This window comes from Anoplopoma fimbria, chromosome 3, assembly GCF_027596085.1.
Source record: "Anoplopoma fimbria isolate UVic2021 breed Golden Eagle Sablefish chromosome 3, Afim_UVic_2022, whole genome shotgun sequence".
Classification (NCBI taxonomy): Eukaryota; Metazoa; Chordata; class Actinopteri; order Perciformes; family Anoplopomatidae; genus Anoplopoma; species Anoplopoma fimbria.
The window spans coordinates 7,721,884-7,745,971 of NC_072451.1; the positions used below are offsets into that span (position 1 = coordinate 7,721,884).

A 24,088-nucleotide genomic window follows, 5' to 3' on the forward strand; every position below is an offset into this window, starting at 1 on the left:
AAAAAAAGTATCCTCTCTTTTTCATGCTGTTTCTTTCCTTTATTTATTTCTCATGTCGCCTTTGTCTCCCTCTCACACGCCCTGTTTCTTGTGTCAGGGTACGATTGTTGTTGTTGTTTCATGCATCCTCCATCTGTTTCATTGCCCCCCTACTTCCAACCTCTTCCGTCTCAGAACAAAAACACATTGGTGAACATACTGTGCTCATGGATTTGAGCCATCAAGTGCTTTTTGCTTTGCTTGTTTGGGTAATGATCCACAACAGTAGTATTGAATAGAACATGGAGTACTACTTCAGTAAATGCTGATAAAAGTACTCTTAGAAAACAGCTCTTTCTCCAGACTCGGTACTTGGAACTGAAGTGTTTCATGCTATAATTGCTTTCATCAGCTTGGAATTCACACGCATTGATAACATTTCCTGTTAAGGCTTGTTTGTGCAAACTCAGGTTCTTTGTCGTACCTCAAACCAGAAAATACATATACTCTTGTTTATGGCTGCAAGAGTGTCCGAACATGGGACCAAAACAAATCCAAAGGGGGTTAAAAGACCACAGGAAGTTGTTAACAAATCATCTGATCATTATAGCTCACTCTTTCTCGTTATGCTGCTCCTGGTCTTGCTTTGGTCCTACCTGTTTACTGTAAAGCTGTTGCTACTGCCTTTTAAAAGAGATGCAAAATAGCAGCTGGATCTGCAAGTAATTTGACCCGCTCTAACTTCTCATTTGAACATTTTCTTCTAATGACGTCCTTACTGTTTCTTTACATAGTAAAACTGTAGCCTCCTGGGCTCATTTATCAAATTGTAGTTTTGTTTCATAGCTATTTTATGGACTCAGTTTCTGAGTAATTCTGTCTTTCTGCAGCAGTTTTGTCTGACTCTTAACACTTCGACAACCATATGCTACAACCGCTGTTGCTGCAAAGATGAAGGCAGGATTCAAAGCCAAAACGAATTCATGAACCAAAAGAGAATTGATTGAAACTTCTTAATAAATCATGCTTCTACAAAACACAATTTTTATCTCTTGACTTTTGTGTGCCATATTGTCTCTGTTGTCTGGACTTTACATCTTATAGGCGTGTAAGAAAATATCTTTACACTTGAGTATCGCAATGTTATGTCTATTGATTTTTAGTTTACACACAAAGCTTCATGGCCGACAGTCATTCAGTTTGTGTTGAAACCCGGACAGCAAGATAGCAGTGTTGTAAACTATCAAAAAGTAGAACTATGATGTTGGATGTTACACTTGGAACTTTATAACTGCAAATGCAGATCCCACAGTTCTGATTGCATAAAAAAGTGACTTCTTTTCAATCAGATTTTATGCATATGGCGCTGTACTTTCTTCAAATTAAATTAGTTTTATATGAATCGCAATATATCACCTTGCTTACGGGATCAAAATTCATCACAATGAATTGAATCACAATACCATTATATGTACAATGTACAAACAGATTATTTCCAATACACAAACGTTAGCTGTAGATCCTTTCATGAAGCCTTTTGATATCTGTTTATTTCACTGCAAGAGATTAGTAAAATCACAACACTTTTCTTGTCAAGGTCTTTTCATTATTATTCAGTCCTTGAAAAAATTCATTTGGACTAAAAACCATCCATGCTGTGCTCTCAAGAAAACTGCATCAACCTTTTTGATCCAAGAAGCGACCAGTTCCAAATGATCCCTTTCATAACGTTCATGTTTCCTTTTGTCGTCTGGGTTTCATTTTCCAGCAACACGGCTTTTGACAACAAAGCTGTCAGTTCGCGAATGTCGCAGCATTCTTTGGCAACCTTTTGTGCTCGCTGTGTGTGAGCCGTGAACACACCAGCGTTAACCCTTTATCGCTTCCTTTTCAGGCCACACATTCACACGCATACACACACAAACACACACACACACACATATTGGGTATTATACATAAATACACACCCAAACAAACAGATGACTGGATGTTTTGCCTGTCGAGGAGATTCCTGGATGCTATTAATCCTCTGATCCAGTGAATTCTCACAAACACACACACTTACACCCAGACAGAGATACAAAGTTTCATAGCTGAGCGCATGAACCTTGACAAGAGAAGAGGCAGATGACAACAACAGGACAAAAAGAGAGAGAGATAAACAAAGTAAAATATCATGTAGGGGAAGAAACAAATATAATGCAGAATGTCTTTATTATCTCTAAAACACATTTCCCTCCCTCTCATTACCTTCTTCCATCACATCTCCTTTTTCTCTGCCTTCCTCTACCTCCATCTCTTTTTTCTCTCTTTCTCCCACTCTCTGGAAGAATAGCAATTACAGTCCAGAGTTGGTAGAGGCATTTTATAAGTGATTGGAAGAGAGAGAAAGGAAGGAGAACGTTAGAGTGGACGGGCTAATAAGATTCAAAGAACTGAACGTCTCTATTGTCACAGAGTCTGTCAGTGGGAGGCAGGAGGAGAAGAACAGTCTCTCCCTCCCTCTTTGTCCTGTCCTCTCCTCATCCTGAAGCCAAAGAAACCAAACTCAATTATAACCTCTTTCTGCGAAATCTGACCCTGGCACTGCCTCAGTTGTCACTTAAGGCATGAAGGCACTGAGGTCTCAGAGCAGGACTGCTGATTAACAACCAGCCTGTCATGTAGTTTTCTGTGGTCAGATGGCCCGACCAGTGACTCTGTAAGGACCCGACAAGTCATAGTGTTATGCTCACGGATTCAGACTTGAGAGGAAAAATTTGTTCAGTCACTTTGTTTCTCTCTTATTCAAATTTAATCCCAAATACGTGAAGGAAGATGTTTTAATGGCGTTGATTAAGCATTCAGTTACAGTGCATGGAGATGAAATAGTGTTGAGAAATGAAATATTTGATTGCAATCACGGAGCAAAGACATCATTTCAAAGTTTTTCTTTTATGTTATGCGTAGCATCGTTTTAGACAAAGCAGTAATTACAGTATTTAACATTATGATGCTGTTTTCCCCCCTAAAATACAGTGGGACTATGTAGTTGCAAATCTATTTAAAAGTAGTTCCTCTAAAAAGCAGACTTCACAAACTCAGGATTGACATGAAAAAAAGTATAAAACTTCCTCTTTTTATGAAAACTTGGCACCTATGTTACCCATAATGCAACTTAACCGTCAGGTGTTTGGTCTAAGATTTGAGTATGTTATGCTAGTACCAGCTGAGGCCGAGTCGCTGTGTGTGTGTGTGTGTGTGTGTGTGTGTGTGTGTGTGTGTGTGTGTGTGTGTGTGTGTGTGTGTGTGTGTGTGTGTGTGTGTGTGTGTGTGATGTGTGTGTGTGTGTGTGTGTGTGTTTGTGTGTGTGTGTGTGTGTGTGTGTGTGTGTGTGTGTGTGTGTGTGTGTGTGTTTGTGTGATTGTGTTTCCAGTGCTTACTGCCTCAGGTCTGCTCTCAGTGTATTGTGTTGGTACATGAGCCACTAACCTAATTGCTCAGAGAATTTGTCGCTTATTATTGTGTGTGTGTGTGTGTGTCAGTGAGTTGTAGGGGTGTATACACAGTATGTGTGCGTGTGCGAGTGTATATGAGTTTATTTGCAGACAAAGCAGTGATGTATCCCCCAAAGTGCAGCGGGTGTCTGAGATAGAGCGATCAAGCAGCGTGATTATAATGTATTACTGTAATATCACCACATAGATAAGCATGAGATGTATTACGTGTGTGTGCATGCGTGTGTGTGTGTGAGTGTGTGCGCGTGCATGCATGTGAGGTTATTGCACAGCTTTCAACCTACCACACTGTACAGCTCTCATTAATCACTTCTTCCTTCAGCAACATCAGATCAAACCCACATTCTCCCTTTCTTTCTTACATGCACATGCCCATCTCCTATCTATCTCTCTCACTCTCACACACACATATACACACACACACACACACACACACACACACACACACACACACACACACACACACACACACACACACACACACACACACACACATGCCCAAACACTTTGTATTATTCATGTCTTCTGTGTCTGAGTCAAACAGGATGATGTCAGTGTGTATTTTAAAAGCTTACTTTACTCACGTCAACGCACTCTGGAAGCTTTCTGACCTCTCGACCTGCCATTCAATTACATACATGGGATTTGAGCTCCACCAATTAAACCGCCAGACTGAAGTGCATGGCTTCCTCTGGAGCTCATCAAAACGAAAAGTTCTAACTATTTCTGAGTCAGTTGCCAAACAACACTGTATAAATGAAATATGTTGGTAGTAAAGCTGAAAACAAACATTAAGCAAACAAGAACTGAAGTAATGTTTTTTCATTTTTGGTAAAAAGGCTGGAAGCAGGGGTAAACAGCTGGCAAACAGAAATAAGAAAGTGGCATTTTGTGGTTTTACTGGGAAATATCTGCTGTAGCGATCGTGAACGTTTATCCATCCATCTTCTGGGAAGCATTCCCCTTCTTGCCTGAAACCCTCATGGTGTACAAGCTTCTGGAAGAAACTGCATGCGGTCGCTTTTTGCAAAGAAGAAGTTCCAGAACATTAATCCTCATGAATCCACAAATAATTGTTTCTACATTTTTTGTTTTTGTATTAAAGAAAAACAGAAAAAACACAATAGTGGTGACTTAGTCAGGTTGGGGGGGGGGGGGGGGTTGAACTTTGGACAGAACCAAGGTAGCCGTTTCTCCTCTGCTTCCAGTCTTTGTGCTAAGCTAACCTCCTGGCTTCAGCTCCACACTGAACACACAGATATGAGAGTGGGATCAATCTTTTCATCTGTAATCTTTGCAAGACAGTAAATTACCCCCCCCAAATGTCAAAGTATTCCTTTAAAACAATTGACGTTTTGCAGGCAGCTCTCTGGATATTGTAATATTGCATGTCTGAGCTATTTGACAGCACTTGAATACTTAAACCAATTAAAAAACAATGATACTTTAAATATTCTGTCCCTCGAACGCTGCATAGTTATCATTTCCATTCAAACTTGGGCCACATGTTAGATTTATAACCCTCAAGTGTTTCTGCTCTAGCAGTAAATACATCACTTTGTGATTCCACAAAACCCAGTTTATACCCCGCAGCTAACTGAACATACGGTGAGTTTATAGTCGGGGAGTCTTGTCTTGAGCAGAGACACCCTGCACTAGAAGCACAATGCTCTCATGTACTGGATTTAAGACTTGACCTAAATAACATATGATATAGGTCCCTGAAGTGGGTTATTTATATATATATATATATATATATATATGTGGCTATCTATAACAGACGTCAACACTGCACTATTAAACAGGTTGAATACACAAAAACAAAACACAACATATGATCCAAAAATAGCATCTTATGTGTTTGTATTTTCTGTTGTTGTCTTGTTTATTGCCATCCGAACGCTTACTAACATTATTCTGAGACTAGATGGAAAAACACCATGTTCCACTTACCATCTCATTAGTGTGAGAGAGGAAGAGGAAAGCAGGAACATGAGAGCGGTTGAGAGTGAAGAGGTTTGAGGGTGACGGGCAGAAGTGGTCGGGGGGGGAAAAGGATGTTGGGACTATTTTGCATTCAACTCTTGCGGGTGTTAAAAAAGTGTGTTATGAACATGTAACCTTGTTGGCATCGATCATGCTCCTCGCCTGTGAAGCGTTGATTGGAGGGGAACTCACGACACAAAGCGCCATACGTCAATGCTAAGTGGATTATTAAACTGTGTATCTGTATTGGCCCCTCTCTTCTCTGCTCTCATACTGTGAGATCATACAGATATCATGCAACATAAGACGTACATTATCTGTGGCTGTGATGGCGGTGATGATGCAAAGGTCTTTAAAGAGTATTCTAATACTTTAATAGTATTCTTATTTGAACATTTCTCATAAAAAGACCAAAACCATCAATTAAGTACATCTCTTAATAGAATGATGCAGGAATGAGTCCCAAAATCCTGTCAGCTTTTTTGCACTTCCGGTTCCCTTGATACAAAGTCAATGGCTTTCTGAATGTTTTTTGATTAGATGCCTGAAATCAGGTCTGTGGTATACGAATGAGAAGATGTTTTAATGTTTTTTTCTAAGACATAATATATGTCAGTAAATACCCCTATCGTGATTATTAAAAAAGGAAATTGCTAACAAGCGGCTAAATGAGACTTCAGAGGTTGTCAGGGTTTTTGTGTGAAATCAAATTACAATTTGGAAGCACGTAGTGGAGATGAAGTCATGCAACAGTGGTGTAGTTGCTTAGGGACAAACGTTAGCTTTTTATTTCTTCTGATTGCATTCACGCTTCAAAAATAATAATAGCGGTGTTCATTTGTAAAGATTATCTTCTTGAGAAAAACCTGTAAGTGTCATAAAGGTTTGTTTGCCACAGAGCTAATTTTCTGCAATAATCCAGAATCCACTGGAAAAACCCTTTTGGCTTTTTGTTAAAGAAACCTGATGCTAACTTCCAGGTTGGCATACAAAAATACATCATCCTTACAGCCATCCATGCTTCCAGACTTCCCTACATTAACTTTAGTACATAAAGCACCAGTATGTTTGTAAAAGTTCAAACAGCATCTGAAACGCAAGTTTTGTACCTTTCTGAAACTGTCAATACAACGACGGCAGCTACTTCAAGCAGCAACTGACCGCAGCAGGTAGATGCACTTCAAACTTTAGACACGGTCAAACAACTCTTTAAAGTTTGTAACCCAGCCTCTAGCTCCAAACCTATTCATCGCTAGGGAAGATGAAAATCTTCAAAAAATAATATCCTGAGACAAGTAGACTAGCTTTTTTAGCAGATTTTACTTACACAGGAGAAAATTGTGCATTTGTTGAGGACTATATTCAGCTGTTACACTTTGTCATTTGTACAAGCGATCATCCACAGCAGCAGAATTGTGTGTGGGAAATTGATTTAAAAATCATGTCACCCAGTACACAGTTTGGCTCCTTTATGTGTTCTTGGAGGAAAATGGCACAGAACAATGAGATCTATTCGGCAGGAAAGTTATGTAATTTAAGTAGGATCCATTAATTGCTGGTTTCAGTCTTTTCATGGGATTTGTAGAGACTAAGAAAATTACAAAACATTGCCAGCCTTATCTTTTCAATATATATATATATGTGTTATTTGTAGTAGCAGTGTTTGCTTAGAAGCAGGTTAATACAGTATGTCTAACCTGTCCACCTACACGTGTTAATTACACAGAATAACAATTATTGTAATTAATCATCTTCTTTAAAGGTACGTAAAGGCAATGTTATTTTTCTGCCTCTGGCATTGAATACAAACATGCACTAATGAGTGACATTTTTCCCCAGAAGGAGTGCTCAGACTCTGGTTTGTTAAAATTAGGGTTCTGGTAGCAGGACTTTGGTTGGAGCCCAAACAGCAAAGCTTGCTCATATATTTTAATGACCCTGGCTCCCTGAACGAGGGGCTGTGTTTATCGTGCAGGCCAGAGATTTAAAAGCCAACCCTTCTTTTCAAATTAGTCTGAACTCGCAATCTCATGCACACGAATACAGGAGCGTGGATAGCATTTGATCCGTCAGTACTCAGAGGAATGATGGATAGATTTGTAGGGATATAACATATGGTGTGTCTTCATCACTGAACAGCGTAATTACCTTTTTTTGTGTTGTGTTTACACTGACTGACTTCAAAGTCTTTGTTTATTTTGTAGGAATATATGTTTTCCAAAGCCTGTGCATCTTATTAAATGCTGCATTATGCACAGCGTTTCCCTAGAAACCATTATTTCTCCACACATTGCTTTGATTCACGTAAAGTAAGGCTTTGAAGCTAAAAGCTCCCTCCTCTGTCCCTCACTCCCTACATCCCTCGTTCCCTCTCTTGCTTTCTTTCTCATCTGTTTTTTTTTATCTTCTTCCTACTCTGTTATCCTGTTCATGGCGCTTACACTTCCGTCTTTCCTTGTTTCCTCAGTGGGGCGTTTGTTGATCGAGTTCAGCTCCCAGATGACGATGGAACGAGTGCAGAAGGAAAACCCTAACGTGACGGACGGAGGCCGCTACACGCCGCCCGACTGTCGGCCGAGATGGAAGGTCTGTATGCATGTGTGTGTGTGTCTGTCTGTGTGTGTTTCACATGCTTTAAATGAAGTACGTTTACTCACACGTTTTATTATGGGAGCCCATTTCTGTCGGTATGTGAAATTTAAAAACGAAAAGACAAGAATTTATGCATAATCAAAATAAAAATACTGTGGTTAAGTTAGAGTTATGATCCAGAAAGTCAAAATTATGAAATAGTAAAAAATTACAAGATAGTGAGTAAGCATGAGAGTGTTGATAATGTTGAAATGTTGACTTACTGTTTGAAAGTATTTTTGTTTTTCATTTTAATTTAGATATATTTTTCTTTTTCCATATTATCTCGCAGTATTTGATCAAATTTAGACGCCACCCTAGAAGTCTGTACAGCAACACTTTTTTTCACAGTAGATGTGATCATATTTAGTCATAGTCCTATTCTGTATATTGGTCTATTTACGTATATGTTGTCTTTCTCATCACACAATACTTCACTGATGTCAGGGGTTCTTCTTTTAGCCGTAAAACAAACACCAATCTCCCATCACAATGCTTAACTGCACAGAAACCAAGGTCAGTTTGCTGTCAGTCTTCATTTCAGAGCAGAATTACCATGCTTACACGGTAAATTATACTTCAACCTTGGACTGTTGGGACAGCTGAGAAAATCTCGCTAAAAGCTCAGAGATAGAAGACGGCCTCAAATCTGTCTCAAATCTGCAATGCCATTGAGAGCTTCTTCCTTCAGCAGCTTCATTCATAATGAATGAGAACCAACTTTATGTACACTGTGACATTAACCGGGGGGACTTTCTACGGAAATGATTTTTCTGGTGCAGAACAGTTCACCGAAGGATGCAACAAAGCTCATTTATTCATAATTACTCAAACAAACACTCTCATAGTCTCACAGTCTTTGTCCATGTCTACAGAAAAATTTCAGTTAGTGCACCATGACTGAATATAATTGCGTCCTGTTTTTACTTACTAGCATTGATTTAGTTTTGCATTTGAATGGTTCTCAAACTGATATAAATGTTTATAACTTGCCCAAACTGTCCCTGTTGTTTAGGTGGCCATTATCATCCCGTTCCGTCACAGAGAAAACCACCTAAAGTACTGGCTCCACTACCTCCACCCGATCCTCAGACGGCAGAAGATTGACTACGGCATCTACATCATCAACCAGGTTAGATGAGGCCACATATGCTGCAGATAATCTGTGAAGTGACAACAGCACCCATGTATTGAGCCCAAAGGTCGTACGTGGAAGGTCGTACTTGCTCACGTTTTGGTCTTTGTGGTAACTCCAAAAAAGAAACAATCTTAAGGAGTCTTAACAGATATTTAGGTAAACAGGTGTCGGCTTTCTCTCAGTCCAACTGTAGCTCAACCAAGTCGACACCCCGACGCAAAGACAAGAAGATTATCATGATAATATACGGACCTTTACACAAGTGTTCACAGAGCTGGTCATGTGAGGGATGAAAATATGGTGCATTGACAATATAACCCCATTATATATCCCTGCGGCCGATCCACCCGGTCACAGCTTTTTTCTGTCCTGGCCCCTCAGTGGTGGAATGAACTCCCCACCGACGTCAGGACAGCAGAGTCGCTGCCCATCTTTAGGCGCAGGCTGAAAACTCACCTCTTCAAGAAGTACTACCCTGAGCCTTCCTCGTAGCACTTATTGCATTCGTATTAGTTTGTTGCACTTATTGTATTCTTATTCGTTTATTGCACTTATCCTATTTCGTATTAGTTTGTAGCACTTATTGTATTCGTATTAGTCTGTTGCAATTATTGTTTTCGTAGTAATTTGCTTCTGCACTATACTTTTGCTCTGGCTTATGCTTTAAGATGCTTGTTTAAGAAAGGAGATGCACTTATGACTTCTGGTGACTAGTAGTTCTCTTGAATACCTATGTTGAATACACTTCCTGTAAGTCGCTTTGGATAAAAGCGTCTGCTAAATGACTGTAATGTAATGTAATGTAATATTTCAGTTCATCTACATTGAACTTTTGTCTTTGGCTGATGCCTCACTATTAGTATGTAATTAGTCGGTTACAATAAGAGCTTTCAGAGCTTCTCAGTAATTACAAATCGGAAGTTGAACAATATTTACAAGTCGGAAACTCATTATTACATTATGCCATGAGTACGGCATTAGTACACATGGATCTCTGAGTTAATTGTTCAGCCTTGTCTTCTTGCAGACAGCTAAAGAGGTAAAGGACATGATCATTTGAGCCTGATAATATGAGTCTACTACGCAACACAATCAATTCATTGTTGAGTCAAGATGATGTATTTAAATTTGTTGTTCTTTTTACGGTCCAAACCCTTAAGATATTCAGTGATATAAAACAGAAGAAAGCAGACAATCTGTTTGAAAAACTGGAACCAACCAACTTTGGCATTGTTACTTTATAGATGACATAACTGATTAATAATTTATTAAATTGCTGGTAATAATACAATTCCTGTCGATTGACTAAACAATTAACTAATCATTTCAGTAGTCAAAATCATAAAATTCTGGAAATTTAAGTCTGAATTTTTCTGCTTTGAGATGTAATGCAAAGTAGTTCATGTGCAAAAATATAAATAATTGTTGGCTGCAATGGCCTCTGTTTTATGATAAACTGTATTACAGGCCATGTTATGGGCTTCATCAATCAGCTCATCAATCCATCAGGTATTTTACTTCATTAATATGGACGGAAAAGTCTATTACTGCATATAGAAATTGAAAACAAGTCAATTTGGAGTTGCACAAACCCCTGAAGGCCGGCCTCCTTCTCTCCTCCCTAAATGGTCTTCATTGACTGTGTCTTCTTCTGACAAAAAAACATCTGCAGTGAAAAGCAACACATTTACTTTCACTTCACTCAGTTCAGAGGACGCACAAGAAGCCTGATTTTCTAAGCAATGCTGTGAGAGTGTGTGTGTGAGTCTTTCATGCTGCGTTGGGTGAGAGTTCTTCTCCTTCTACATTATAAGTAACAAGCTCTTCCTTGTTTCCTTTCTCTCCCCTCTGGGCCTCGAACAACACCTTAATCACTCCCCCAGTACAACAGAGCTTTGGTTTGGCCAAGTGCTCTGCTCTTGATAGAAGACAATTGTCTTACTGGCTTGTACACTCATACACACACACACACACACACACACACACACACACACACACACACACACACACACACACACACACACACACACACACACACACACACACACACACACACACACACACACACACACACACACATAAACATACATGTATTCAAAGAGCATCTCTGAATCTTTCTTACCCAAAAAGTTGTTAGTGAGGGTAAGGTTTGTGTGGAGCTGTAAGTTCGGGCGCATCACTCAGAGCATTTTTTAGCCCAACCTTCCCTTTATTCCTGCTTTATCTTTAGTTTAATCTCAAGGTAGTTTTGCTCCGAGGTCTCGCCACATGCCATATCATTTTTGATTTTATTTACATAAAAAGTGTTACATTCATTTCATTTCTCTTCCCCACTTGTCTCTGATCAAACCTTTCAATACAAAATGTCTATGTGCTTTACATGGGGAATCCGCTAAAGCGACAGGAAAGAAATATGGCATTGTACATTTCTTCAAACCACAGATACATTTGAATGTCTATGTTTTTGCATTCAGTGAGAGCAAGCAAGGTAGTACAAGGAGATGCGTTGATGAGATGTAAATGTTACTGATTCTGTGAGACACTTTTTAAAGATGCAAAAATGTCCTCCTCTCACATTAGAGTTATGATCTAAAAACACAGTAGTTTGGAGGAACCATGTAAGATAGATCACTTCTGGCTCTTGTCCCTCATCTAGAAAATCAAGGACAGTTTTGCATTGAAGACTGTTGACACAGGAAGTTGATTCCTCATTCTCCAGCTGAAGGACAGTCTAGTCATTGAGAAAGCTACTCCAGACTGAGTACCTCGTGTTGTTTTTTTTTCTTCCTACAAAAGTCTTAACGTAATGTCACACCTTGAGGTAATCTGATTTTACAGTTGACAGCGACTTCAGTAACTCTTTCACCTCCACTTCAAAGAGATACTTATCCACCGCCCGGCTCTAAATGTATTCCACTCTGTGATTAAGAGGTTCACGGAGGGCTGTTCTGAAGTGGAAATTACTCCTGTGTATTTTTAAATGCATTTGAACATGATTAACACTACTCTTTGAAACAGATATACTCTCTCACATTGTGTCGTGGGGTTGATTTCTGACTCCTGATTTTGGATGATTTTGAACAAACCAAAATATATAAATACCACAGCTGGAGGTATCTACTTCACTTCTGGTACAGGTACTTATGACTGCTGAGAGTTTTAAAACTCTTATAGACTCTTTCGAAAAAAGGAATGAGCAACTGCTGCAGGACAGAAAACAAGAAAAACCTTTAGTTTCTTTTGATTGGAATTCAATTTTATAGTAATTGGTAAGGAATAGACATCTTGAGGTTATACATTTTTTATTAAGCAGTTGCTCATCTAATAATATCATTTAGCAATTAATGTAGCACCAAATCTGAGCATTACTTCTTCTTTATACCCAGGACTAATGTTTGAATTAAGCTCTGAACAAATGCTTTTTCCCGATAAGTCTGAAAGTTAGGTAGTTTGAAAACCACACAGTTTGGAGCCTGTATCTTATCCTCATAAAATGTGCAACGTTAATTCTGAAAAGTGGAGTTTTTGTGATAATCTTCTTGACAGATGATGATACATTAGATCAGTTTAATTTTAAGAAGCTTAATGGCCCCAAACTGGAACAAATCATTTTTAATTTTTGTTACTTTGTCATAAATCCTCCAATGTACCTGGATTTTCGCTGGAGAGGTCAGGCAGGACACACAGATTGTCAAACTGCCAGACCGTGACGCAGGACGACGTCAAACAGGACGGACAAACGGGCGGATTGAGGGGAACCGTATCAGAGTGACAGAGGTGGGATTTTGATGACAAGAAGTCCTGATGGGCAATTAAAGCTTTACACCTGGCGCCACTTTTCCGAGAGGACGGCGGAGAGCAATTTTCTGCCGTTCTACCTCGAATGTTAAATGAGTGGAAGTCTGGAACCTTTTAACACAGAGACACTGGAGGGGGATCTTGGTTGGGTGGAGGAGGAGGGGTGGGGGTGAGCAATGATAATTTCCCCCCTTAAGTCTCATCCTTGCTAACAGATATTGGCTGTCACGTCCTTAGAGTCAAAACAGTCCTTTTGTGGAAAGAGAATGCCCCTTGGAGATAAAAATGAAACAAAAAGCACAACAGAAGATGCAAAAAGCCAAATCCCCCCTCAGACACCAGCTCCTCCCATCATTCTAATCATATTTTTAAACCTCCATAAAATAACCAGCTGCTCCATAAACTGTGCACAAACAGAGGATGGTGAAGATAATTGCTCTTTAGAATATAATGTTTATTTATAAATAATGATAATTGTCACTCCGGTGACGTAGGATTACATTTTTACTTACTACACAAACAATGAGCGTTCTCAGATTGTTTAATACACATAGTTATGGTTTACTTACTATCTTCATCCTGGGCTTTCAACCATATCTTCTTCAGTGGATGGAATTGTTTTAATATCCGTCTGAGTTTAGGGAGGGTTCTCATAATTGAACAGAAAAATATACAACCCTTGTTACCAGGTGCAAGCAGTTTCACAGTCTTTCACAGTCACTAAGGTCACTGAAGAAGGACATGGTATATCATCTGCCAAACATTAAATAAAGCACCTTCAGGGCTGCAACTAATTTTAATTTCATGATAATCAATCAATTGTTTGGTCGATTAATTGGAAAATGCATGCTGCCATTTCCCTGAGCCCCAGATGTGGTCTTCAAGTGTCTTGTTTCATGCGAGCAACTGCCCGTAACCCAAATAAATTAAATTTACTGTCAGTCAGTCAAGACAAAGAGAAGCTTTTAATCCTCACATTTGAGAAGCTGAGCCCAGCTACTGTTTCTTTAAAACATAACTTCAAAGATTATTCAGTTTGCAAAATAGTTGCCTGTTCATTTTTCTGTGTATCATTTAGGCTCTTGGCACTTTATTTTGTTTGTCAGGAAAATTAAATGATAAGAATACTTTGTCAATAAGGTTACAGCTCAGATGTCACAACGCTGTCTAAGCTACTAAAAAGAGCTACAAACTGCTCCTCATTAACTATTAAAACAGGCTGAATTCATACGAACATTGCTTCAGGTTGAATTCTGGTCTTTCTGCTTGCTTCACCGTCCCGCTGCCCTTGTTTGTTTTGCCTCGACTGGACATTGTTAAGCAGCTATCATCTCACCCTGCAAAGTGTTGTTGGCGTTGCAGAGGGATCACGCAGAAAGTTATATAGCAACCTTGCTGTTCTGCCCTGCTGCTCCGTGTCCTCTGGCCAATGTTTGTTTTGTTGGCCACCGGCTCATCATTTAAACTGGAGAAAAGCCCAGAGAGAGAGAGAGAGGGGGCCGAGAGAGAGGGGGACGGAACAAACAGAAAGCGCAGGTGAGAAAGAGAGAGGCAGGGAGGTTGCTGAGTGACAGAAGGGATGAAGAAAAAGAAGAGCCATCTGCTGTCATGATTTTTATGGGAGTTTAAGGTCGATCCAAAGCTGGATATCATTATTGATTTATAACGTCTAATACTCTATTACCGCTATAGGGGGAAGTCTATAAACCAAAGGTCACATAATATTCTGACTTTTCTTGATTCTTTACTGACATCTGCAGTGGTGGAAGAAGTACACAACCCTTTAACTTAAAAAAAAACACGTTGCAAGTGTAGTGGAGCATGTAAAAAAGCTCCTCTACAAGTTATAGTACAGAAAAAAATTCTGAGAAATATACTTAATTTATTTCAAGTCAAAATAGAGGTTATACATAAAAATGATATGACATAATGAGAGTGTTAATACTGATGCTTTAATGTGTTTGCAGCTTGTTTTAACTGCTTTATTAAAAGCTGTTGGTCTGGCTTCTTCAAAGGACACAAGACAAATCAGATGGGTCTTGATATGATTAATTGATGAGAAAAAATTAAAAACATTAAGTAAACCTACATAATGTTTTTTTCTTTTTAGTTTAATTGAAAACTTTTACCTTTTTGGGCCTCGAACAGTTATTAAAATGAAATCCTCTGAAACACTGATAAAATAAATGTCTATGAAATGTTTGACCAAGTACCTTCAATTTTTTTAGTCAGTTACAGGTCTTGAGTGAATGTAACCTTTCCTTTTACTTTCCGCCAAGTGTTAACAAAGTACACAACTCAAAACAGTAAACATATGTGCATATTTGGGAAAAAAAAAATACGATGTAATTCCAATATTCTGATGTTTTTTTGGAAAAGTAGTGTTAATCTCTATTTTTGTGGCATTTTTTACACCAGCATAGATTGGAGAGGACAAAAAAAGGAAAAGTGGGATAAAATGCAACCTACTGACATCTGGTTTCAACTCATGCAACACTTTAAGCTTCTGCTGCGCCGCTTGCTCCACTAATCCACCAAGATATGACCCGCTACCCCCTTTCTCCTCCTGCCGCCCCTCCAACACCTCGTACACACACTGTGTCGGTTCAGCAACTCCTCTGCATCCGTCCAGAGACTCAGGTTGTGTTGTAAAGGAAGGAGAAATCCAGTCCGCCTTCACACAGTTTGTTATTCCTCTTTCATGTCTACACTTCGGCTCCAGCAGTGTCCGGCACTGAGTGGACACCAAAGGATCAGGATGGATTAAGCTCTGCGTTTCTGTCTGTGTTTGTTTGGGCTCTGTAGTAATGGTCACATGTAGTTCATTTTGGATGCAGCCAACGCTACTTATGAAACTTCCTGTATAGGAATTAATCCATAATATCTTTTTTTTTTTAATCTCTTTTTGCCTTTTGTTTGAAACCTGTTAGTTTTTTTTTTTTATTTATTTCAGACATATCAAAATACAAATCAAACATCGCAAATAACACCAAACAAAATAAAAAACATGACACTACAATAAACAAATGTACTTTACTACAGTATGTTGTAGTAATAGAGCGAAGTAGTTTAGCTTGATATGCTAAAATAAAGATGAACAAACTGGGGTCATTTGACTTGGACTTGCAATACAGTACATCAGTTAGAGCTGCAGCTAACAATCATTTGTAGTATTAATTAGGCAATAAATAATTGTCATTACATTCACATAAAATAAAAGTGAATTGAACTTTGTTTCACCTTGTTATATTGAATATAACGTAACTCTTAAGTTGTTAACACACCAGTAGCATTTCTTTAGTGCAATTAATTTACATGTACATGAGTATTAGAACAAATAACATGAATAAAACACAGCAAACTTTATTACTCCTTTCAACCTTGACAAGGCAGTGCAGACCAGATCAACTCCTTCTGTTCTTACCTTTCACAGTAAAAGCCCCAGAAATATAATATTATATTCTACTCTATATACACATATAAGTGTTTTGCATTTTAAGGTTATTAATTTGCCATGCCCTCGGTGTGTAACAGCGTTAAAGACAACAACCAATCACATGGTGCGGAACAGACATATTCAATTCAATACAATTCATCTGGGAATCGGTCATCGGCTTTGCAGAAGTACAATTCTGAAACATACAGTACCTTTCCAGACATCTCCAGATCAGTTATTAACACAAGAAACCTGAAGAAGATTACTTCAAGATTAAAATGACATTACACTGCCATGGTGCATAAAATAAGTGACAAGATAGCAAAGTAAGATACGTCTGTCTTTGCATTTGTAAATTTGGTAACGAGTTTCAGTTTGATAGAGAGAAGAGAGTTATTTAGAAATCCAGGCACCGGCATGGAATATTCAATCCATGGTACTCTTTATCTTTAGTTGTTAAAAGCTATTTTTTATTCAGCTGATAGACAGAACAAAGGCTTTTCAATTAAAACATTCATTATTTTCTTATCTACTTGGAAATGGTGCAGGCCTGTGTGGGATGTTTAGACGAACACCTCTTAGAATTAGTAAAAGTTGGGCCAGACTTTAGTTGTTCCTCAATCTTTCAGTGTCCGTTTCGCTCTCTTTCCCTTTCATCACCACTTATCCCGTGTTTGGTAAAGGCACTTTCTATCTTCTACTACTAGAAGTTGAGAATGTAAAAATAAAGAAAAAAGGAGAAAAGAACATGAGGGAGTTTTTGTGCAGTTGACCATGGAATAAGATAATGATCTGATGAGCAACAACTCTGTTTCTTTCCTCCTTATTGCCCCCTCTTCAACTTTATGTTTCAGTGTTTGCTGGAGCATTGTTACTGTTTTGTAGACGAAATGTACAGTAAAATAATGTTCCCATTCACTCCGTACCCTTAAACCCCATTGAGTCCCCGGTGCAAAGTTCTTTATGTGATTGTGCTAGACTGCGCTGCCATGAATTCTGGATTTAGCTGCAAATCTCCTCTTTTCCTTGAAGTAGCAAAACGTGGGATGTCTACATGACTTTAGGTCCTGATATCCATTAACATCACCTTCAGTGAATAGCAGTGAGATAAAAACAGAGTGACCTTTTTAAATTCAAAACTCCTAAATGGCTATCTTACTCTTTTTTTTAACCTTTAGTAAACCTTAAGCTGCACAGATACTTCACAGATAAAGTCTCTATGTACAGTTTGTATGAAGAAATTGTGTCACGCATACACTATGTCCAAAACGAAGAACCCTCATTGACAACATCAACATAGATCACTGGCAAAATAATTTACCATATCATTCTAAAGAGTTCAGAATAAATACTATTTAAACCGTCTGTCTAGCCCTTTACACCATGCTTTTGATACAAAGTTAAACAACCATTCCAGTTTTTAACAATCCAGCCCGGTCTCACTCTAAACTCGTCATCTACCGGCGATTGGCCAGTGCCCGTTGGAATCTGATACTGAAGCATGGAGACCCTTTAGCATCTGTATGAGACATACCGGGCTTTTAATTAACTCCAATGTAAACCCACCTGCTTCATTATTAGTCAAAGCAACTGACGCAGTGTAAGAGTGAGATAGTCCACACGGGGTAGGTGGTAACGGGGATGGATGGGTCAAGTAAACACACAACTTTTGACCAGAAGAGCGCTGTTTGTGTCCTTTACAAAATTAAAAGTAAATCTTGACATTTTATCATGTCAGTTTTTAATCATCTGACTCATTATCAACATGAGTTGTTAGTGCGGTCGTCTGTCCCGTAAGTCACGTCGCTAGTCACGTGACTCTTGTCAACCGCTAGCCAGGTCAGTCGTTAGTCAGTCAGGTTAAAGTCAACCAGGCTCATTTCTTAAACCAGACTAAGTGGTTTTGTTACCTAAACCTAAATGTCATGTGAAGACAGAAGTTTATTTTGAAAAGACTATATGCATGTAACAAGTGGAAACTATCCCGGCATCGCTGACACGTCCACAACTGAAGCTAGAGGGTCATCTAGAGCCTCTTAGTTTGAAGCTTAGGGGGCCACTGACCAAACGTCGATACTTGACGAGTTGGTAGTGAGAATGTGTCTTGCAAAATCTGAATATTTCCATGAAAAATAACTCTTCAATCATAAAAGTTTGTACAGAACAAAAGAGAATAGGATTCACTCACACAGCTCACACAGTCTGTTTCCTGAGTAGTTTTTAACCTTCATACCTTAATGACCAGAGGAAGAATAGCTGTTAGTATTTAGCGTGTCTTCCTTTCACCAAATTTCATTATCTTTCAGATTAGAAATAAATAAATAGCCTAAACTCAGTCAATTTAGCAGATGATCAACCTCACAACAATGAAACAAAAAAAGTGCAAATCATTATTTATGAATTTATTTGAATAAAGTACACAAATAGAATCTGAGGCAGGGTGCAGCAGCAAAATGGCATTCAGCATTTTAGTGATGCATAATTTAAACTGCCTTTCTCCGCTCAGCTTTCCTTTCAATCAAACGTCCATTAACACTGAGCTATTGAGACAGCAAGAGAAAACAAAAATATGGTCCCTACTCACACATTAAACTACTACATATAACAGGAAGTGAGGCTGTTAGTTTGCTTTCCTGAGTTCGTCTCACTTTTTACTCAGTTTAAAGTTCTAGAAAACATTCTGTTGTCCCAAAAGGGCAAACAGGAAATGCAGCAAGCATACAAAATAAATACACAACACTCCGCACAGACCAAAGAGTAAACAGTACAAGATGTACAAACTTAAATTGGGAAAGAACTGACTCAAAACCAATATTTCGTGTACAGAGGAGCTTTTCTGAGGCAGACTTGGGTGTAAAGGCAAACACTCTGTACAGTTAGAGTAAATATACACACTGATGCTGCATGTCAACAAGAGATACATGTACATCATCCTCTATGTCTTCATCATCTGCTGGATCAGCATGTCAATTTTTCATCATGGCAGAGGAGATTGCACTGCGGATGATACTACGCTCTGTAAACACCAAATAACCTTCTTTTAAACTATTTTTAACATAAATGAAAAAAAGGCATTGGCTCACGGATCAGAAAATCAGATGAAAGAAATGCTTAATGACAGATTGAGGATAGAAACATGTTTTATTTTAATTTTTAATATGCATGTGTTTTTATGTGCTTCAAGAATTCTCTGTCAAGTCCCAGCTGCATAATTTCAAGTGTGATAAATAAATAGAGATCAAGAATATGTTATTACAGGCCTTCGAATCAATATTTGATTTGATATTTACCAAGGGCTACTTTGCATTATAATCTAATAGCTCTGCATTTATCCCTCATTTATTCTGTGTGTGTTAATGTTTGATGGTGTGTTTAAAATCTCACCTTAATAACATGTTGGGGGTTTTCTCAGTCGAATAGATGTTTATCAACTAATTGATTTGTTAATTTAGTTGACAGAGTTTCTCCACAGATATTAAAGCAAAAACCCTCAACTCTTCAAAAGCATCTTGTGTTTACGAGGGATTTGCTCATAAGTTTCTTGGAAATAATTTATTCAGCATTCAAAAAAGCATGAAAAACAACTAATCAACTAAAGAAATTGAAGTTTACTATCAGACAAAAACGACCGATTAGTCGACTCATCGACTAAGATGGGTCAGCCCTAATTTTTAGTGCTTCAAACACTTCAATCATCCCCTTTTCCAATGCTTCCCTCCGTTCAGAGCCACAGTGTTGTGATATTTGGACAGCCGCCCTTCACTGTTCACACTTTGCTCTTGTGCTGTCTTGCAAACTTGACGACCTTGCTATTCAGAGAGCTGAAAACAGCTGTGTGAAGCCCTCTCACCACCTTGACAAGCCTTCGTTAAAACGACCTGGAAATGTCACTCTGATTCAAACCTATTCATTCCTCCTTCCTGGTTTCCCCCCAACGCTCAGCTCCAGTCTCACACTGAAGCTGTTTGGCTGTTAGCACTGAAGCTAACAGCACAATGGGTCTGGGTTCAAATCTAGTCTTTGTGTGTGGACTTTGTATGTTCACCCCCATGTCTTAGACATGTTTTTAATTGGCTCTAAAGTGAATAGTTGTGTTTGTCAAACTTGCGATAGACAGTCAGACAAAAATCTTGTGAAATGTTAAATTGCCCAAGATTTTTCTTGCTGTAAACTTTCCACCAAATCTGTCTTTTTCCAAGGATGCAAAATCTATTAATTTTGTTTAACTATGTACTCCAGCAATTTACTATTGGACTTCCATAAGCTTGGATGGAATTGAGATAGATTAAAAAAGGGTGAAAACAACACTGGCTTTCCTTGAAAATCGTGGCTAGCCAAAGCTATCATCATTTAATGTTTTTGCAGGGGACATTGGCGGTTATTTAACTACCAATCTCTTCAAACAGATTCTGAAATCATGCATTCATGAATGCAGAATCTGTAGCCATTGCAACAAGGTTTTGGTATCTGAAGCGTTCTGGTGCCTGTTTCTACTGTAGTCTGTGTAGTATTGATTAATCAGTCCAATAATGCAATCTTTTTTTTAAAGCTTAAAGGATAAGACACACATGAAAATCTCAGGTAGGTGGCATAAGACACTGAGATGTAACTGAAGAGACAAAAACAGAGAGAATGTTTCAGTGAGGGTTATGCTTTATATTTCCAAAGAAGAGACTTTTTAAACAACCCACACAATTAAAATTTTCTGCAACCTGCATGCTTACAAATGTGTTTTCTTATAAAGCCCAGAGTCCCTTTCTAGTTATCTCTCTGTCTCTTTGTTTCATTCTGCCCTGCCTCTGCAACTCATCCTTTGAGCCAACTACTGACAAGAAAAAGAGCCCTGCGCTGAAGATGGGTTATAATAATGTCAGCAGTATTGGAGATTACTAGCGGGGACAAGATCATTGTGTAAAACATACTGCCTAGAGCCATAAAGCACAAAAGTGGAATGGGAAAAAATAGTGTTCGTCGTAATTGTTGAGGAAATTGCCCCAAAATGCTTCCCATTTATTGAGGTTTCTTCTTAATGGCTGTGCGGAGTGATTCCAGAGCGATATGGGGATAAGTGAGATATCCTGTAACTTTCAATTCTCTCTGTTATTAGAGGAGCACTTTGTTTTTTTCCCCACTTGTCTCTAGACAAACCTTTGTCAGCAGTGTCGATTTTTTGAGAGGATATATACGTGTGTGTGTCAGAGTTTTCAAGCACATTCAGTTCTGCAAGCCACAGCATTTGATCTGTGTGATAGTGTTGTGCCTCAGCATGCCAGATGAGGCTTATGTGTACACAAAACACTTTCCGAAGAAAGTGCAGTTTGTCCCATGATGCATTAGTACCAATAACATGTGGAGCCATTTATGATGAATTTATTTTCTTTTGATTTTGATAAAAAAGCTCCTTTGTCTACAGAGGGACATATTTAATAGTTTATTGCATAAATACACACAAGCACTGCGTGTTTATGGAGACATCTGTGTTTGTTCATGTGATAAGGAGACAAACTCCAGACATTGTGTTATTAATCACTTTACTGCATCACTAAGTGCAGTCAAATGTAGGAAGAACCCAGAAGTAAATGGAGCTAATCTGCATATGAATAATATCTTGACAGAGCTTGAAGTAATTTAGTTTACAGCAAATTGAAACAAATAGCTTTTCAAGATGAGGAGGTTACATATTTCTTTTTTTGTTTTGAGTCTCTGTTTTGAAAAAAATGTCATTACAAATCTAGAGGGCTCTGCCAAGATATTAAACCCCTTTGTTACAGTCGCATTTTGGTAGTTTTGGCCATCATTTGCATCAATGAGAATGTAATTATATTCACCAAAGTAATCACTAATATCTGGGAACGCTACAACGTAGTTTTACTTGAGTTGTAACTCCAAAAGTCCAGATTTGAACACTGATGAAGTCAAGCCACTAAATTGTTGAAGGCATTTAATGAAAACTCCACAAACTACTGGTCCTTTGCGCCTGAGTGCAATGGGTTCACACTTTGCACACGTTTGACAACAGGTTGTAAACAAGATTTAGAAAATCTCCCTGATTTGGAGGTAAAGCGTGCCAGAAATGTTTCCTCTAATTCCTAATGCACAGTATAGCAAGTATAATGAAAGAAAGTCATTTGTTTAAAGTAAAATGTCTGACAGCTTTCACAGAATTGCTTATTGTCGCCCTAATTCTGGGCAGTGATCCCCTAGAAAAATATGAATTGGCCTCTTATACCTCCTTTCAGACAACTGACTCACACATACGGCTAACATATGTGGCATAAGTAACGTATGGTATTTGTGTTACTTATGAATCCTTAGACACTTATTTCAACATTAACACAGGAACGTTGGCACACTTTTCAAACTTTCCCTTTTAATAACGAAACTAAGGATTTGAAAGGAAAGCTACAATGATGTTCAGTGTAATTTTTCAAGCAACCTCAGGAAGCTTTAACAGTTTAATGCTGTCGGGAAGTGTGGCCAAACTTAAAGTTGGGAAATAGTTTAACTTTTGGCAGTGAATTGCGAGCAGAGAATACATGTAGCCAATGGATGACTCCTCTGACATGTTGACCTATGTTGAAAATTCCTCTCTGCCACAGAAAAATGTAGATATTGCAGAGAGCTGCACTCCAGGGCTGCTTGGTGTGTTTTTTGAGTTAATCTGAGTGACCTACTGCTTGGTTAAAAAAAAGTCAAGGATAGCGCTGTTTCCATTGATGATGATGATAGATGTGATCCTAAAGCGATCGATAATGTGGCGTTTGTTTGATGGGCCTTGGGATGTAGCACGATAACAGGTGCTAGCGGGCAAAAGAACCGTCCCTCTGAGCGGACTGACCTTCAACTTGTTTATCTTTGCCTTTCCGTCAGCAGCCCAGCAGCACCCACAATCTCTGTGATATGGGTAGAGGCCTCCGACATCTTGATGAGGGAACCCAGGAGGATATGAGAAAGGGATGAAGCAACATATTAAATCTGTGAGATAAAAAAAAAACCCCAACTCTGTCGATAGCAGCTAACTCATCTTTGAAAATAATACATATTGATTTGGGAAAATGGAGATGATATTATTCTCCTCAAGGTCTCAGCGGGAGAAACCAGTTGTACTCGGAGCCGCGGCACAGCGAAAGCTTCCTTTTGAAAAATGAAACAAAGACAGTGATTGTGCTGTGTGTGGAGAGAAGAGCATGACCTTCACTATGTGAAAGACATCATTCTGTCTCTTTTGTTTTTTCCAGTTACTCAGCGTCCCTTTTCCTCTGTTGTGTGGTTATTGAATAGGAAGAGTTAGAATTGAAGCCGGACTTTGATTTGCCTTGACAAGGAAAGCAGAAGTAAAGAAATTGAGGAATCCACAGTAAAGATACACTTATGGTTGTTAAAGGAGATTTGAGTTGTTACTAGTATCTCTGATTTCATTTTGTGTATATAATGTTGTTTCTAATAATATAAACATGGCTTAACAGTTTTCTGGATGTAGAGTCTGTTAGTCATGAAATCATTTTAAAGAATAACCTGATTTCACATCAAATTCGAATATGCAGCATAGGTTTTAAAGTGTTAAATTATGCTTACAGTTGAACTACAATGGCTATATGTAAACATTATGACAGCACCACTTTT

General features: G+C 38.6%; 1 protein-coding gene across 1 annotated transcript in view; it reads left to right on the plus strand.

Moving 5' to 3' along the window:
* Positions 1–24,088, plus strand: part of b4galt2 (UDP-Gal:betaGlcNAc beta 1,4- galactosyltransferase, polypeptide 2) — a 129,159-nt gene that overhangs the window by 47,502 nt on the left and 57,569 nt on the right. The window contains exons 2-3 of the mRNA XM_054596484.1: positions 7,930–8,048; positions 9,109–9,225. Coding sequence (XP_054452459.1) covers positions 7,930–8,048; positions 9,109–9,225 — 236 coding nt within the window. The remainder of the gene's footprint in view (positions 1–7,929; positions 8,049–9,108; positions 9,226–24,088) is intronic.